Below are 16,759 nucleotides of genomic sequence, written 5' to 3'. Positions count from 1 at the left end.
GGTGGCGAGCAGCTGCAGTGGCTCGCGAGTTCGAGTAGAGACGGTGGCGGCGGCGGCGGCCGCAACCGGCAGAGGCAGGCTGGGGGACGGCGTTCGAGGGCAGCGGCTTGGACGGCAAACGGCAGCGCCGCGGCTGCCCTCCTCCCCAGATCTGGCTTGTTTGAGCAGCGACGGCGTCGGCTTCGCGGGTTGCTGGTGTTGCGAAGGGCCGAGCAGCGGTGGTCGGCGACTCGTGCAGTAAGGGACGCCGGGTCGGAGGCGCAAGCGCGGCGAGGCGGCGGTTCGGCTTCTCTCGGTCTCGAGCTCCCCTCCCTCTCTCTGCCGATCTCTCTCTCCTCCTCCTCCTGCTCCCCCCTTTGTTGTCGCTTTCTTCTTTTTCCCTTTTTTTTTTGACATTGCTGCTTTTCCTTTTTCTTTTGGTGCAGGCTCCGCACACGAAGACACCAGGAAGAAGACAAGTGGGGATGTGGGCTGGACCAAAAGGAGATGGCGTGGGCCACTCAGGGGAAAGAGAGGTGGGCGATGGGCCGGGCCAAAGCCAGATTTGGCTTGACCCGACCCCTAGGCGTTTTTTTTTTTTCCCTATTTTCTGTTTATTTTGTTGTTGTTTTTTTTTTAAATGACTAATTCCTAATTTCGTACACAATTAAATCCTAAATGAAAATGGAAAAATTTAGGTGTCAACACAGGTCACGTCCGCCACATTGGATGGAGAGGTCTACACGCATATAATGATTATGGATTTGTCTTTAACTTCAAGGTGATGGAGGCGGTGGAGAAGATCAAGCAAATAATAATAATCTGCAAACCATCCATCCCATTTCCAATTTCTGAGAGGCATGTTGCGATGGGTAAAAGAAGAGGAAGATTCAGGATTCATGGACGACATCCCAAGGACCTCTGATGGTGAGCCACCACGGGCTGGTACTTCCTCCAACTCTGACTTCATTGTTACACAAATAAATCCTTAAAATTGTTGGAAAAATATGGTTTCGAATTGGGTAGAATAATGAAGTCGGATCTTTAGAATACTCAACTCAGACTTTGAGGCATGATATTACTTTCTTTAAGGATTTATTTGCCCCACTACGTTGCTAATGGTCACTGGCAAATTCCTCTAGGATACAACAAAGTCTCAAATGAGAATTCTAGATAGCAATTCTAGTATTTCTCCAATATCTCTTATGGGAAACAATTAGAAACAATGGCTGTAGTTTCTTTCGAAAGAAAACAAAAAAAATTGAAGAAGATTTATGTTTGATCTCAAAACAAATGTACTTATCTTTATCTTTCGAATAGAGGCAACCCTTCAAAAGGTTGCAAAAGAACAAAGACAACCTTTCGTGAACAAGTACGTCTTAAAGGTTATGTTGAAAAGACATAAAAATTCGAAATTAAAGAAATAAATAAAAAATAATCGAAACTTTTCATGAACGATTATATTGTTTCAACAAGACTCTATAGTTAATTTTAATAAAAATAAATCCGAATTTTTTTTCAATAAATAAAATTAATGATCGTCGGTTAGTGCCAAATCTCGTCCACGTGCGTACTCACATCTTTTTCGATGTGGGACAAGGCACATCTTCATTTGTTTTATAAACAAATTACCAACACGACCAACACCGAGTCCCAGCTGAAAGTCAACCTCCAGCCTCCCCGCTGTGATGGTGGGTACGCCTTGCATGGGTCCTCCCAGCGAGCCAACCGTGGGCCCACCGTAGATCAGGTGGGGTCCATGTGAATCTGGCTAGTGGATCGACGGCGCATGTGAATTGGGCTCACGTGTACTCGCAACAGGCGATAGTCTCTCTTGCCAATCGAGGCTGGAGAAAAACAGCTAAACGACAGGAAGCCAAACAACCACCGCGGACCGCCCACGTGGTTACTGTGCCGCCCACGTGGTTACTGTACCTGCGCGTACTACTTTACTTTCCTCTATTTTACTACTTTGTCCATGTTAGGAATCCCTAGGCATTTTAACTCAAAATAAGGGATGAGACGTGTACTGTGTAGCAACCGTGCATCTGATTCTTATAATTGTGGAGCCCAGTCGACCAAGGTATGTTCTAACTAGTGACAAGACAACTTGGGACAAGGATGACTCCTTTCTTTCGTGTGAGGACACTGAATTTTTGTTGTATATGCAATTAGACATCTAAAATTGTGTCTACTTTATCAATGTTGACCTTGAATTTCAAATTTATTCGATTTGCTCAATAAAAAATCAAAAAATATTCATATTATGTTTATGTTAAAAGAGAGGAATAAAGACATCGGAGGCCTTTGAAATGTTTCAAATTGTTCAATAAGATCTTTTAACCTTTTTTTTTTTTGTGAACATAAAAGACTTTAGTCTAGTTGTAGTGGTTCCAGCAATTCCTATATAGCTTATCAAGACCATGCAGAAAAATTATTTCTGGTTAGCATGATAGAATGAAGTATGAGCATGACATTGCTCGATGCCCCAAAGTATATCATACAGAGGTATAATCATCAAAGCAATCTTCTACACCATGATACGTTGATGATTTCGATTTAAAAAAAAATATATTGTTGGGATAAGGGCACGTTTGCTTGAGTGAAGAAGTTTCCTACAAATTAGTTTTATGAATTTTCATGGTCTTGGTGAGGATGGGCTTGGCGTGGCCTAGGTGGCCCCGCCTAATGAGCCACTCCGGCGATTCTGGCATGTGGAAAGCTATGAAGGTAACCACAAGTACAACTGAGGGGATTGCTCGAGCGAAAAGCATCACACGCCATGCATATTTGAGGAGGAGTTTGGAGAAGATATAATTTGATAAATTACCAAAAAGAGTGCCAACGCTAATACACACCTAAATGATGGAAACAAAAAAATGAAAAAGATGCCACAAAATTAGAAAGGAAAAAAAGGAAATGAAAATAAATAAGTACCCCAGGAAAGGAGATTAGGATGCCACGAGAGAAGGCAGGGGAGATCTCGATCACGTAGACAAGGGCAATCGTAAAGGCGAAGCTTGCGCCGAGGATGGCCAAGGAGCAGCTGACTAGCAACATGGAAAAATTTTGGACCGAACCCATAATGACGGGCCCAATGAAATATATGACCTCCGCCATCACAATTGTCCAACGGCGACCAAACTTCTCAGAAATCACTGTCACTGACACCACCCCCAAGCAATGATAACATAGCAAGGATGCCCGTCATGAGCTGAAGCTGCAAATCGTTTAGAGCCAAGTCCGTCTTGATATATGGCGCAAGCCTGGTCATTAGCAGTTGAACTGCCAAAAATTCAAAATAATAATGTACGTGAGATAAATGTGCAACATACGTGCGATATAATTCCTCGAAGAAAATAATGGGGTAGATGTGTTAGGAGCCCACGCATCTTCCCCATCGTCTTCTAGCTCTATCTCTAGCTCGTGTGCTCCGAAAGCCTCCACATTCTCTTCTTGTTGGTGTCCCAACCCATCTCTCCCATTCTCTCCTTCTTCTCCTTAATGGAACATTTGCAACAAGAATGTCCGGTAGCTATCGTTCGGCTCTTCATCTCCTTTGTTGAACATCCGCAATAAAAATTCCCGATAGCTATCATCCATCCCAAATGGCTGACAATCCCTCCACTCAAGTGTAGAAATGTGTTTGGTAATGTAACAATTTCTTTTTTGCATTTATTCATTTTTTATTCTTGCTCACGGATTGTCGACCATCGTTGCCTGCTACTGCTGCTGCATATCGCCGCGGCCAACCGTCACGGCGACCGCTGTCACAGAGCCCATCAGCCGCCGCCTCTCGTAGTCAGCCGTTGGCGGGCCGGCGGCGGCAGCAACGACCGATGGGCTTTGCTGTGACGATCGCCGGTGACAGTCGGCCGCGGGCGGTCGTGTAGCGGCGGTGGTGGCGATGACGGCCGGCGGGCAACTGGCGCCGGTGGTCGGCAATGTTTTCAGGTGATTGGACGCGGCCACATCAAGAGAGAGAAACAAAAAAAAAAAAAAGAAAATTGACTTATTTCTAGAAATTGTTCCCGAGAACAAGAAGTTACTTTTTTTTATTTCTCAAAAATTGTTCCCAAGAACAAATATTTTACCAAATAGGTTTCTGTTCTTTTTTTGTTCCGGAGAACAAAAGAACAGAAATTGGAAGAAACAGAAACGTTACCATGCGCTGCCTAAGATCCCTAAATATTATGTTTTTATTTCTAGTTCATCCTATCCTAACGTTGCTAATAAAATACTGTTGAGTGTCTTCCTAGCATCCCATGTCACATCCTATATGGCCAACATAATCTTGAAAAGCAAAACAAATGCTTTTTTTTTTATGATAAAAGATAAGAGCTTGAATAAAAAGTCCAAATCTAAAAGAACAATGAGAAAGCCTGTGAGGAAGAAGACCATTGAATCGCAAAAAGTTGAAGAACCTTTAGTAAAATGGTGGGAGGATGAAGACTACTAATTGAGAGATTCACATTATTCAATCTGAGTGTCAGTATCTATTTTACAAGGAGAGCCAATGGTAAATAATCCATGAATTAATCAGATAATTATAGAGTTACAATTACTCACACACTTTAGTATTTCCTATACCTAAATTATATCCAAACCCATAGTTTTTAGCCTCACATAGAATTATCTCACTGCTCGAAATACTTATGTTTTCATAAAGAAAACGCCATAATTTAGATGTAGAATCATTTGCACAAATCACCATTCGAAACTTCCTTACAAGCAGCTTAAAGAAATCCCCTACAGTATTGAGTGAGACAATAAAAGCAAAACTCACGTCTTTCTATTTTTCTTTTCCCTCAAAAAAATAAAATAAAATCCTCCGACCTCAATAAACTCTCTAACCCCGCTACTCTCTTTCTCTCTACTCATTTACTGTATATCGTTGAAACCCTTGGGTAATAAGTCGCCAACAACTTTTCTTGTTTAAGTTTTCTTCTTTATTTGAATCCACCGCGCAAGTAAATTCAAGATTATCTTTTGAAACAAAGGCAAGAAAAATCAACGTCCAATTAGGACTCTTTCTCTTACACCTCATCTAATACAGAGCGGTCTATATCCTCTAATCGGATGGGGTATCATACATGGCTCAAATTCAAGATATTAATTTAATAGTTATCGTTAAATAATTCAGTGTGCTTCCCTTTATTCTTCTTCTTGTCTTTACTCTTTCTACCATTTTTTGCCAGAGAAGTAACCTTTAAATTTCGGTTGATGGGGTTTCAATGAATGAAAGCGAGCTTTAAGGTTATATATAAAAAAAAAGTGTCTATCTTTGGATTGACCGAGACACACTAAAAATAAACTACATTATTTATTAAGCAAAGTAAATGTACCAAACACTGAACTTACTTTTTAGTGAGTGATTTGACAATTATCAATTGTGTATTGAAAGAAACGAATCATGTAATATAATATAATATAATATAATATAATATAATATAATCCCATTTCTTATTATCTAATTAATACTTGCCACATCACTTGATAAGTAAGTTTTAATAAGATGTCTTAGAATATCCAACATTTTTCATATTTAATCTATCATTTCTAAGTCCGCGCACTACATTAGTGCAATTCAAGAGTCCTTTGCCCTGGTAATTTCATATGCTATATGATTTGTAAAGTTTGTTCATCACCTACTCCGTTTATGTGGAAATTGAAAGATCAACCTTGTATGATAAGAAGTATTAATTATACCATCGGACGTATTCAAGTTGGTCTCGCGCTTGTATTCCCTTATCCAGTGACCTTGCCTTAAAGAGTGCAGGGGCCTTAGACTGCAGCAGTATATGTATTCTTAGCAAAGCTGCTGCTCCATATTGAAGAACTGCGAATCCCATTCCAATCTTCGGATTCGGTTATTAAAGAGATTAATTCGTATCATACGAATGGAATGGCATGACCATGAAGCGGGCGCTTTCTTTAACAGTGATCCATTCTCTCCTGATGAGTTGGTCGAGAGCTAAAAGACTGCGACCATGTCTTCCGCCTGCAGCTTTTACAACTGAGGAAGGACGAATTGAAGGTTGAGATCATCGATGGCGAGTTGCTTTGTATCTCATGCCACAGGAGCGAAGTGGCAAACAAAAAGATCCAGATGGCCCTTCCTAAGAATGTTAGGGCAAGCGACTCTACTTCTGCCATGAGCGGAGATGCGCTCACTGTCACAGCGCCCAAGCAACGATGGTTCCAACTCCAGACCAACAAAGCGTAGCGGCAGGATGTATGTCACGATTTCCAGTTGATTTATTCGAAGTTTCTATTGCCCAGCTTAAGCCTCATATTTTGTTTCTTCATGATCGCCTTAATAAGGCTGGACTTGTGTGGTGTAGACTACTTTATTTTTGCTAACCTCCTCCTCCTTTTTTTTTCAGGCCATAGAAGTCCTTTAGAGCTTCTAAAGCCTCATTTGCCGTCAGCTCTTCTTGTGTTCTGTTTGATTGCAAGATTATCAGTAGACTCACATCTAGACTTGCCATAATAAGAAAGACTCGCTTTACTAATTCAACTGTACCGTCTGCACTGAAAAACACTACGGATCTCATAGACCAGTTGCCAATGAGAGCAGAAACTTTCATGTGCGAACTTACATGTACATGTTAGTGTAGCTGCAATTCACAACCCGACTCCACATCAAGTATAGGAAATGACCCGGCCATCCTACTATTCGAAGGACGAATTTGCAGGAAGTTAGTTTCTACGGGAACAGAAACTGTGCCTCGCTGATGTCTTAGTCCAATGGAGGCTTTTAGTCACTTGTTTAATTTACCAGCCGTGCTGATACACACTTATGTCAATCAAATATGCACCTCTTCTGCAGACAGAATTCTGCAGACAGTGTCCTCTGGGAATGAAACAACGGATCCATTCAACACTTATTCAGTTCACTCTCTACTGCAAGCAAATTAAGAACCTGTCGTACAGGAAAGGACGCTATCTCATGTATTTCACATTATTTCAAACCCACAACATAAGCTCATTTATTTCAATTCCTTCTCACGTAGTGATTTTCACGTGCTTTAAGTTCAGAAACAAGAAGAAGCGCTAGAAATTCAAACAAGAAGAGAGCCCCTCATTACAGTTACAGCTTTCCCGCGCAATGACACTCTCTGGTTCTGCTCGTCCAAGTGCACCTTCACTACTCCACCTCTGGGCGATGCCTGCAAGACGTGAAAATGATGAGGCCATCGAAAATCATTCATTTACATACCATTTGAGAGACGAGAGAAGCAAAACACATGGGCATTCACAAGGGCAGAGACATGGGCACAAGCATGTGTGCATGAACACAGACAGAGAGAAAGAGAGAGAGAGAGAGAGAGAGAGAGAGAGAGAGAGAGAGATTACAGCATAGGCAACGAGATCTTTTTTCCCCAGCTTTTCACTCCAATAAGGTGCCAAAGCACAATGTGAACTGCCACATACAGGATCCTGGAAAGTAGATCATTCATTCAGAGGTTTGCGGTAAGAGCATAAAATTGGTTGATAGAACACAGCTTTCGACATATGACCAGCTAATCGGACAATTGAATAACTAATTACGATTGATACTTCAAGAAACTTTCCAAGGTATGAACTTTAATACCTCATTAAGTCCAACTTTTGGGGCAAAGAATCGACTGACAAAATCGAATCCCGAGTCTGGCTGAGCTGATCCAGTGATGATAATACCCCTCCCAGGACATCTCTTTATCTCATCAAACTGGGGCTGAAATTCTTCAACTTCTTTCCATGATGGGATAACAATCTTCGAAAATAAGCAGAAGAAAGTAGAAATGAAGGAATTAAATACTCTCTTCCTAATGAAAATCAGCTCAATGCCAGCTGCTGCTGTACAAATCCTGGAATCAACATAATGAAAACGATTGCCTCAAAGAGGAAGCAAGGGGTTCAATGTACTCAAAACTAGAGGTGTGCAAAAGAACCGGGACCCGCCCGGACCGTCTAGAACCGGACCGGAACTGCCCAAAATCGGTGGTTCTTAAGGGAACCGGTCCAGTTCCCGATTCCAATTTATGGGAACTAGTGGGTACCGGTCCGGTTCCCAGTTCAGTGGGCGGATCCGCTCATCCGTCCACCCAGACCGGACCGGTTATATTATAATAATATATTCATTTTTAATATTTAAAAATATGATGAGGTCGCAGTTGAGGAATTACGAAATAGTCGCCCTTTGCTGTCTTCTTGATTTCAACAATGGAAGTGCCATTGAGAACTTTGGAGACACATGAAATCCGCTCGGCATCATCTTCAGCGATCGGGACTACAGGAAAATCCAATTCAATCCATATCCCGGGCACATCACCATCTTTTATCTTCAAAATGTGGGATGACTTCGTTTCGGGAACCCTTTTGGCAGTCAGAATTCCGGATAATGTCATAAACTCGATGGTGTCAGAATCTACCATCCCAGATGTGAAGAGAGTGTGCGCAGCAGCTAGCGTCGCATGACCGCAGAGGTCAACCTGAAAGGTCAAGTTTGTGATTAGATGATATGACAACCAGTTTCCCGTGGCATTTCTTCCATACTGAAATGTGACACACTTCATCAAACTGATTGATCATCAACATCGATGTTTACTGCCACTATCGAAAAGCAGGCACCAGAGCAACCACATAGATTAGTCTGGTGGAGATGGATTATTATGACAACAGAGCAGGCATCTCTCAAGTACATCAGAGACTCGGTGTCGGACTTGGAGTTCAATCGAACAACATCAACATGATTCATAGTCCTACACAGGTAATGCATAGAATTTCATCTAATACAAGCACAATTAGCAAATTAACTGGTAGTCCAAAGTAATGAGATGAAACAGATGGCGAAGGAAAAATAGAAATCGAATTTTTGATGAATTTTCATCGAGCCATCCATGGTTGATTATATGCGGCCGAACTCAGAAAATGCGAATTATCACAAATTAAAAGAATCATAACAAAACCAGGACGTTAACCCTGACAGAAAATTGCCATTTCTGTTGGCTATGATAAAGAAAGAAAGTTACCAAAAAGCACGCAAGCAAAGTTTAGCAATTCGCGTGGGGAGCGGACAAAAGAGCTTTCAGTCATTTATTATCCACATGCTCTGTATATCCTGCACTTGCCGAATTAAAGCAAGCAACGCTGGGAACATGGAATTCGAAACTCACTCACCTCCTTAACTGGAGTGAACCACCTGAGCTGAAACCTCGGGCTCGATCCCCGTTGGCCGAGCCGGCGAGTTCTGAGCTCGAGGCACCGGTCAGGTAACAGGTCTGCGAGAAGTTGAACTCCCTGGCTACCGCCTGCAGCCACTCTTCGTCCCTCTCTTCTTCCAAGATACACACCGCCGCCGGGTTCCCTTGAAGGCCGTGTCGGTGAATGCGTCCACCTACAAAAACAACACCACGCACAAGCCCATGTCATGGTCGATGCAGAAGAGTTCAAGGAAGTTTTCGCAAGAGATCTCCATCTCTGGTAGGGGAATGAAACGGAAGAGAAAGAGGCTGTATTGATACCACCGAGTACTGCACGAGTTTCTTTTCCATAGAGAGCGACGGAGAGGGTGAGAGAGAGAGAGAGAGAGAGATGGCTAATGGAGAAGAAGCAATGAAATCAGGCGATGTCTATTGGAGAAGAACGCGATAGTCCAGTTCCTCGTAAATCGTTCGGGGCAGGTCTGCCCTCGATCCGCACGGAACATATTTTAGTCTACTTTGCCAGCCCTCCCTGTCTTTCATACCTCATTCTATGCGTCATCTAAGAGTTGTGTTTATTTCTTGACAAGTCAAAAGTAACCAGCACATCTACCAAAGGCTACGAAGCACTAACACTTTCAAGAAGTTTTTGTGTTATGTCGGACACTGGACACAGCACATGTCCGACACTTTTCTACACTTGGTTAATGCGTGTCAGAAAATATGATACCGATCAACTTTCCCGGCATTCTTCGATACTTGAGTTCAAAATTTTGATGTGTGAGTTCAGAACTCCGACATGTAATTTCAATATTTGATCAACTCTTCCAACACTCTCTAACACTTGATTTTGGAATTTTGACATGCAAGTTCAAAATTCTAACATGCATCGGGTCAATTTTTAAAATTTTTAATAAAAGATGGGTCAAAATATAAATATGTAAAAAATAATAAAAATAATAAAAATAATAAAGGGGAAAGAAGAAAACCTGTCTTCTTTTCTCTTCTAACTCTTATTTCTTGTGATACGCAATACTCTCTAAGTTTATTTTTTCTTTTCTCTTCCAACATACTTTGACATACGAGTCTAAAATGTGGATTGTTTATTTTTTTTTTCCTACAAGTTTTATAAATTATTGGAATAGAGTTAAATTTGTCAAATTAAAAACATGAATGATGTTAACAAATTGTGGATTGATGTTTTTAGTGTAATATCATTCTAAGCTCTTTTATTATTATTTATTTATTTGTGAATTTGAATTAAATTAATTTGATTAAAAATCATAAAAATGATAATTTATTGTGTATGTATATATATATATATATATATATATATATATATATTTAATATACAATGTGTCTCGACGTGTCGAAATTCTCTATTTTTTTAGAAATGACATGTCGGCATATCGTATTGTGTCATGTTCATGTCGTGTATTGGTGTTAGTGCTACTTATACAAAATATGCAATGTCATGATGGTCCCACGTCCATTATTGAATGTTCCACCAGAGTTATAATTATTCAATTCACTTGTTATTGTATTAGCTGGTATTAGTTTTCATTAATGTGCCGGAAATTTGGAGATTTCCTTATGAGATAGTAATAAAAAATCGCTCATGAGATACCTCGAATTGATGAATTGAGAACTTGTGGAAAAGAATGCGACCCTTTTACCAATAGACTTACCTATCGATGGTATCTACGAGTAGTGATGTTATTGGCACTTGTGTTTTTTACACATGTTTAGAAGTTATGGAAAAAGTGTTTGTTCTTTTTCAATAAGACTAATCATATGAAAAAGAAATGTCATATCGTACTCAATTAAAGTGCTCTAAAATCCCTTTAGATTCGTCCTTCAATAGGTGGAAAATATATATTGCGTTACTTTCAAACGAATTTTTTGTCTAGTTACTTGTCTATATGTTTTCCCATGACATCAACCCTTGCTATTGTACTTTGGGATCGAGTGTTGTGGACCAGCTATAGTTTAGCCATCGAGCGATCCTGTAACCCGTGTTCCTGTTCCTTTCTCGGCACCTGAACAACGGTGTTGTTTGGGAACTGTCCATTATGGTTTGCCGCTTAATGTTTGTCCTAGCCGCGACTGTTATAAATGATGGATTAGGAGCTTTCTTAGAAGTCTCTGACATAATTCGAGTGGCCTAATGCAAGGTCAACAGGAAACTGATACAAGTAACCGGTTCTTCGCGTAGGATCACGTGATCATCTTTCCTGTGGCTGAGAGTTGGTAAGAGCTTACAGAAGCCGACGTGTGAGTTCCTAAATGGGAATGAGATTCGACCCTTCAAATGGTCAACCAGGATCATAAGCAACTCGACCATCTCGTGTTCTTCGACATGGGACTCCTCAACTCGAGTCTTGACCTGTGCACATTCTCCGAGAAACTCGACCAACAACAAGGGATATTATCAACTGTATGAGCAGCAATACAGAGATAGCACATAAACGAGACAAAGTGGTTGATGCACTATCCCTCAAATACATAAAAGCAAGAACGAGATAAATGGTTGTTCAGTCGTCTCTTTGATTATGCTACATAGGCTACAGCTCCAAGCATACTGAGAATCTCAGCTATGGTCTGCAGCATTAAACAACTGACAATCTCAATTCATGCCATCAGAATACTTATTCCATCTCGCCCTGTGCCTTGTTTACAAGACGAATCTTGCTTGCTCGAAGTATTTTTAAACAAGAATAGAACCCGTCATTACAGTTAAAGCTTTCCCACGCAGCGTGACTCTCTGGTTTTGCTCGTCCAGGCACACGTTCACGACTCCTCCTCTAGGCGATGCCTACTCAACACATGCACAAAGCTGATTAAGGAAATGCGTGAAATTCTATTGAAATGGACTAATAAGAAGTTGAGCAACCACAGATGCACTGCTCACAAATAAGCGCCTGGGCGTGGGGATGAAGAGAGGGAGAGGGAGAGAGAGAGACCGAGATTACAGCATAAACAACGAAATCATTTTTTCTGAGCTTTTTGCTCCAATAAGGCGCCAGAAAACAGTTTGCACTCCCGCACACGTGATCCTGGAAAATTCATTTGTCAGTTAGCATTTTGCATCATGGGCGTGTATCGACAATGAGATAGCCTTGGCACTTTGATCCGGATAGCTATCTCAGTCTTGTCAATACATGAACGAATCATGGACAAAACAATAAGTGAACAAGAACTAGGAAACTGGTAATTCCTTCTTGCACGTCACTTGACAGCCGATTAATTAGATACGTCAATACCTCGTTCACCCCAAGTTTTGGACTGAAGAACCGATTGACATAATCAAATCCCGAGTCCGGTTGAGCAAGTCCTGTTATGATAATGCCCCTTCCTGCACAACTTCGTATCTTATCGAATTGTGGCTGCAAGTCTTCAACCGCTTTTCCTGATGAGAAAACGACATTCGAAAAGCAATCGAAGTTGACAAGAAAAAGAAGCAAAATTAATCACCTGGCTATTCCCAGTCAAATCAGCTCAATGTCACGGTCGAAAACTTTCATCAACCCAAGAAGGAAAATAGGACTCTGAAAACCCTAAAGCATCATTTTCATGAAGAGAAACCGAGGTTTTCAGTAAGCTGCAACAAAACAAAAGTTGAAGGATTCGACCATGGTTAGGAATTTACAAGAAGGTCATCTTTTGCCGTCTTCTTGACTTCGACTATGGAAGCACCATCGAATACTCTGGAGAGGGATGACGCACTCTCGCTGTCGGATTCTGAAATCGGGGCAACAGGAAAAACCAATTCGATGAAGAATCCTGTCTCGATTTCGGACACCCTTTTAGCGGTTAGAGTTCCTGACAAGGTGACGTATTGGATAGTATCTGAATCCACCTTCCCAGAGGTAATAAGGGCGTGTGTAGCAGCTAGTGTTCCATGACCACAGAGGTTAAGCTGAAAGGAGATTCGTATTTATATGGTATCCACGTGCCACCATCCAATGATTTGCATGAAAATTGCGAAAATTCAACTCAATATTGACGAGTAAAGGGAGCTATCCGGTTGTTTCGATCCCAATCAAATCGATAAACGACTCAGAAAATTGAAGAACGATGCGTATATTCCACGCTCAAAGAGGCTGGAATCCACCAATACACTTAAACAGCCTAATCTCATGTGAGCTAGCCGATCTTCTTGCCGCCGTTGCTTAATTACTGAAAAAAAGGGAAAGAAGACTTTCCAAGCAGCATAAATTTCATGTGTGCCTGAAAATATGGATATTTTTTCCCATATTGATTACTCAATATGCGCCAAGAAACTTTAAGTCAAAAAATGACCAGAAACATTTTTTTTTCCCACATAAGTAATCTACATACCTTTATGAAATTACTAAAAGTTTTTTAATAGTTTGTAAAACTTTCTAATTTTCATTTGCATAAGCTACCAATCGTTTGGGTTTACTAACTCTTGTGTAAAATTGCCAATCCACGTTAGAGTGACTTCCCAACTTCTCGCAACTTTTGTCAAATTATTCTGACCAAAAAAAAAAAAAAAAAAACGTTCGTTATATAAAATTACCAACTAATATTCAAATGCTGACTCTCATATGAGTAACTCACCAACATTTAATCGTTTTCTTCTAACATATTTTTGTATTGAGCTATGAATTTTCGTTTGCCATATTTTTTAATTTACCAAAAGATTTCCAATCCAACGGGGAAAACAATACTATATTCAGGCAATAATTTTTGGAAAGCTAAACAAGTAAAAACATATATAGTCATGTGCTTTTGGGCAATGAGGGAGGGACCATCCAGGCGTTTCCATTCATGCCAATTCTGAGATAAGATGAGAAAAGTACCGAGCAAGTCCATCATGCCGATAAGCCGACAGAGATTCGGAACTCACCTCACTGATGGGAGTGAACCATCTGAGGCGGAACCTCGGGCTCGAGTCCTCCGTCCCCGAGGCAGCTACTCGAGCCAGGAAGCAAGTTATGGAGATGTTGAACTCCCTAGCCACTGCCTGTAGCCACTCCACGTCCTTCTCTTCATCCTCCTCCAGGAAGCACACCGCTGCGGGGTTCCCCTTGAACACGGTCTCAGTGAATGCGTCGACCTGCAAAAGGGATCAATGATGAGCCAGGGACGAGTAAACGATGCCACCTCAATCCCGGAAGAGCTGATCTTCACGACCACAACCGTAAGCCTGACGTTCAATCGACGTTCATCACTATAGACTTACAGAAACCATATGAGAGAGAGAGAGAGAGAGATATGTCGATACCACTACGTAGTGAACGAGCTTTTGCCATGGGAGAAAGAGCGAGAGCGAGAGCTGGAGGTGCGAGCCAAAGCAAGGAGATGAGAGGAAGACGGGAGGAGAAGATCGAAAGATCGGCCAACACCGAGTCCCAACTGAAAGTCAACCTCCAGCCTCCCCGCTGTGATGGTGGGGACGCCTTGCATGGGTCCTCACAGCGAGCCAACCGCGGGCCCACAGTAGATCAGGTGGGGTCCATGTGAACCCGTCTTCGGCGTGTGAATTGGGCTCACGTGTACTCGGAACAGGCAGATAGTCTCTATTGCCAATGGAGGCAGGAGGAAAACAGCAAAAACGACTAGAAGCCAAATAATCACCTCGGACCGCCCACGTGGTTACTGTACCTGCGCGTATTACTTTACTTTCCTCTATTTTACTACTTTGTCCCGACGTATGTTAGGAATATCTAGGCTTTTTAACTCAAATAAGGGATGAGATGTGTACTGTGTAGCGACCATACATCTGATCCTTATAATTGTGGAGCCCAGTTGACCAAGGTATGTTCTAACTAGTGACAAGACAACTAGGGGCAAGGATGACTCCTTTCTTTCATGTGAGGACACTGAATTTTTGTTGTACAAGCAATTTGACATCTAAAATTTTGTCTACTTTATAAATGTTGACCTTGAATTTCAAATTTATTCGATTTGATCATTAAAAAAAATATATATATATATATATATTCATATTATGTTTATGTTAAAAGAGAGGAATAAAGGCATCGGAGATTCTCGAACTATTTCAAATTGTTCAACAAGATCTTTTAATCTTTTTTTGTGAGCACTAAGATCCCTAAATATTATGTTTTTATTTCTAGTTCATCCTATCCTAACGTTGCTGTTAAAATACTGTTAATTGTCTTGCTAGCATCCCATGTCACATCCTATATGGCCAACATAATCTTGGAAAGCAAAACAAGTGCTTTTTTATGATACAAGATAAGGTTTTGAATAAAAAAATGAAAATCTAAAAGAAGAATGATGAGAAAGCCTGGGAAAGAGAAGACCATTGAATCGCAAAATGTTGAAGAACCTGAAGTAAAATGGTGGGAGGAAGAAGACTACTAATTGAGAAATTTACGTGATTCAATCCGAGTGTCAGTACTTACTTCACAGGGAGAGCTGGCAGTAAATAATCCACTAATTAATCGGATAATTATAGAGTTACAATTACTCACACACTTGAGTGTTTCCTATACCTAATTTATACCCAAACCCATAGTCTTTAGCCTCACATAGAATTATCTCACTGCTCGAAATACTTACGTTTTCATAAAGAAATGCCATAATTTAGATGTAGAATCATTTGCACAAATCACCATTCAAAACTTCCTTATGAGCAGCTCAAAGAAATCCCCTACCGTATTGAGTGGCTAGGGCCAGCAGAGACAATAAAAGCAAAACTCACGTCCTTCTATTTTTCTTTTCCCTAAAAAAAAAAAAAATCCTCCGACCTCGATAAACCCTCTAACCCCGCTACTCTTTCTCTCTCTCTACTCTTTTACTGTATGAAAACTTCAATCCTTGATCGGTCAAACTCTTGGGTAATAAGTCACCAACAACTTTTCTTGTTTAAGTTTTCTTCTTTATTTGAATCCAACGCCCAAGTAAATTCAACATTATCTTTTGGAAGAAAGGCAAGAACAATCAAAGTCCAATTAGGACTCTTTCTCTTACACCTCATCTAATACAAAGCGGTCTACATCCTCGATGGGGTCTCATACATGGCTCAAATTCAAGATATTAATTTAATAGTTATCATTAAATAATTCAGTGTGCTTCCCTTTATTCTTCTTCTTGTCTTTACTCTTTCTACCAATTTTTGCCAGAGAAGTAACCTTGAAATTTCGGTTGATGGGGTTCAATGAATGAAAGCGAGCTTTAAGGTTATACATATATATATATATATATATATATATATATTATGTATGGATTGACCGAGACACCCTACATTATTTATTAAGCAAAGTAAATGTACCAAACACTGAAATTACTTTTTAGTGAGTGATTTGACAATTATCAATTTTGTATTGAAAGAAACTAATCATGAAATATAATATAATATAATCCCATTTCTTATTATCTAATTAATACTTGCCACATCACTTGATAAGTAAGTTTTAATAAGATGTCTTAGAATATCCAACATTTTTCATATTTAACCTATTATTTCTAGGTCCACGCACTACATTAGTACAATTCATGCCCTAATAATTTCATATGCTATATGATTTGCAAAGTTTGTTCATCGCCTACTCCGTCTATGTGGAAATTGAAAGATCAACATTGTATGATAAGAAGTATTA

General features: G+C 40.5%; 2 protein-coding genes across 2 annotated transcripts; both read right to left on the bottom strand.

Annotated features, from left to right (window-relative positions):
• Positions 1-6,838: 6,838 nt before the first annotated feature.
• On the bottom strand, positions 6,839-9,658 carry LOC104437471 (uncharacterized isomerase BH0283). Its single transcript, XM_010050431.3, is given in 8 exon segments — positions 6,839-7,151; positions 7,339-7,422; positions 7,577-7,738; positions 8,151-8,456; positions 9,145-9,191; positions 9,194-9,334; positions 9,337-9,361; positions 9,489-9,658. Coding segments are annotated over 8 exon segments (903 nt in total). The 5' UTR covers positions 9,519-9,658; the 3' UTR covers positions 6,839-7,043.
• A 1,974-nt stretch (positions 9,659-11,632) lies between these two features.
• LOC104436728 (uncharacterized isomerase BH0283) lies at positions 11,633-14,600 on the bottom strand. Its single transcript, XM_039309621.1, has 7 exons — positions 14,562-14,600; positions 14,419-14,469; positions 14,041-14,250; positions 12,813-13,086; positions 12,431-12,585; positions 12,140-12,223; positions 11,633-11,982 (listed from the first exon to the last, which is right to left on the bottom strand). Exons 1-7 carry the CDS (start codon positions 14,598-14,600, stop codon positions 11,875-11,877), a joined length of 921 nt encoding a protein of 306 aa, XP_039165555.1. The 3' UTR covers positions 11,633-11,874.
• Between the last annotated feature and the right edge of the window lie 2,159 nt (positions 14,601-16,759).

The sequence above is a fragment of the Eucalyptus grandis genome, chromosome 3 (assembly GCF_016545825.1).
Source record: "Eucalyptus grandis isolate ANBG69807.140 chromosome 3, ASM1654582v1, whole genome shotgun sequence".
Classification (NCBI taxonomy): domain Eukaryota; kingdom Viridiplantae; phylum Streptophyta; class Magnoliopsida; order Myrtales; family Myrtaceae; genus Eucalyptus; species Eucalyptus grandis.
This window is presented reverse-complemented; position numbering and strand designations above follow the sequence as displayed.

What these genes read in the sequence shown, in the direction of transcription:
- LOC104436728 (XM_039309621.1), bottom strand. Translation starts at nt 14,600, where the DNA reads ATGCAAGGCGTCCCCACCATCACAGCGGGGAGGCTGGAG. An exon ending in AAAAGATGACCTTCTTGTAA is followed by an intron (nt 12,586 to 12,812) that starts ATTCCTAACCAT and finishes CGAATGTCGTTT; the next exon opens with TCTCATCAGGAAAAGCGGTT. An exon ending in CAAAACTTGGGGTGAACGAG is followed by an intron (nt 12,224 to 12,430) that starts GTATTGACGTAT and finishes TGAATTTTCCAG; the next exon opens with GATCACGTGTGCGGGAGTGC.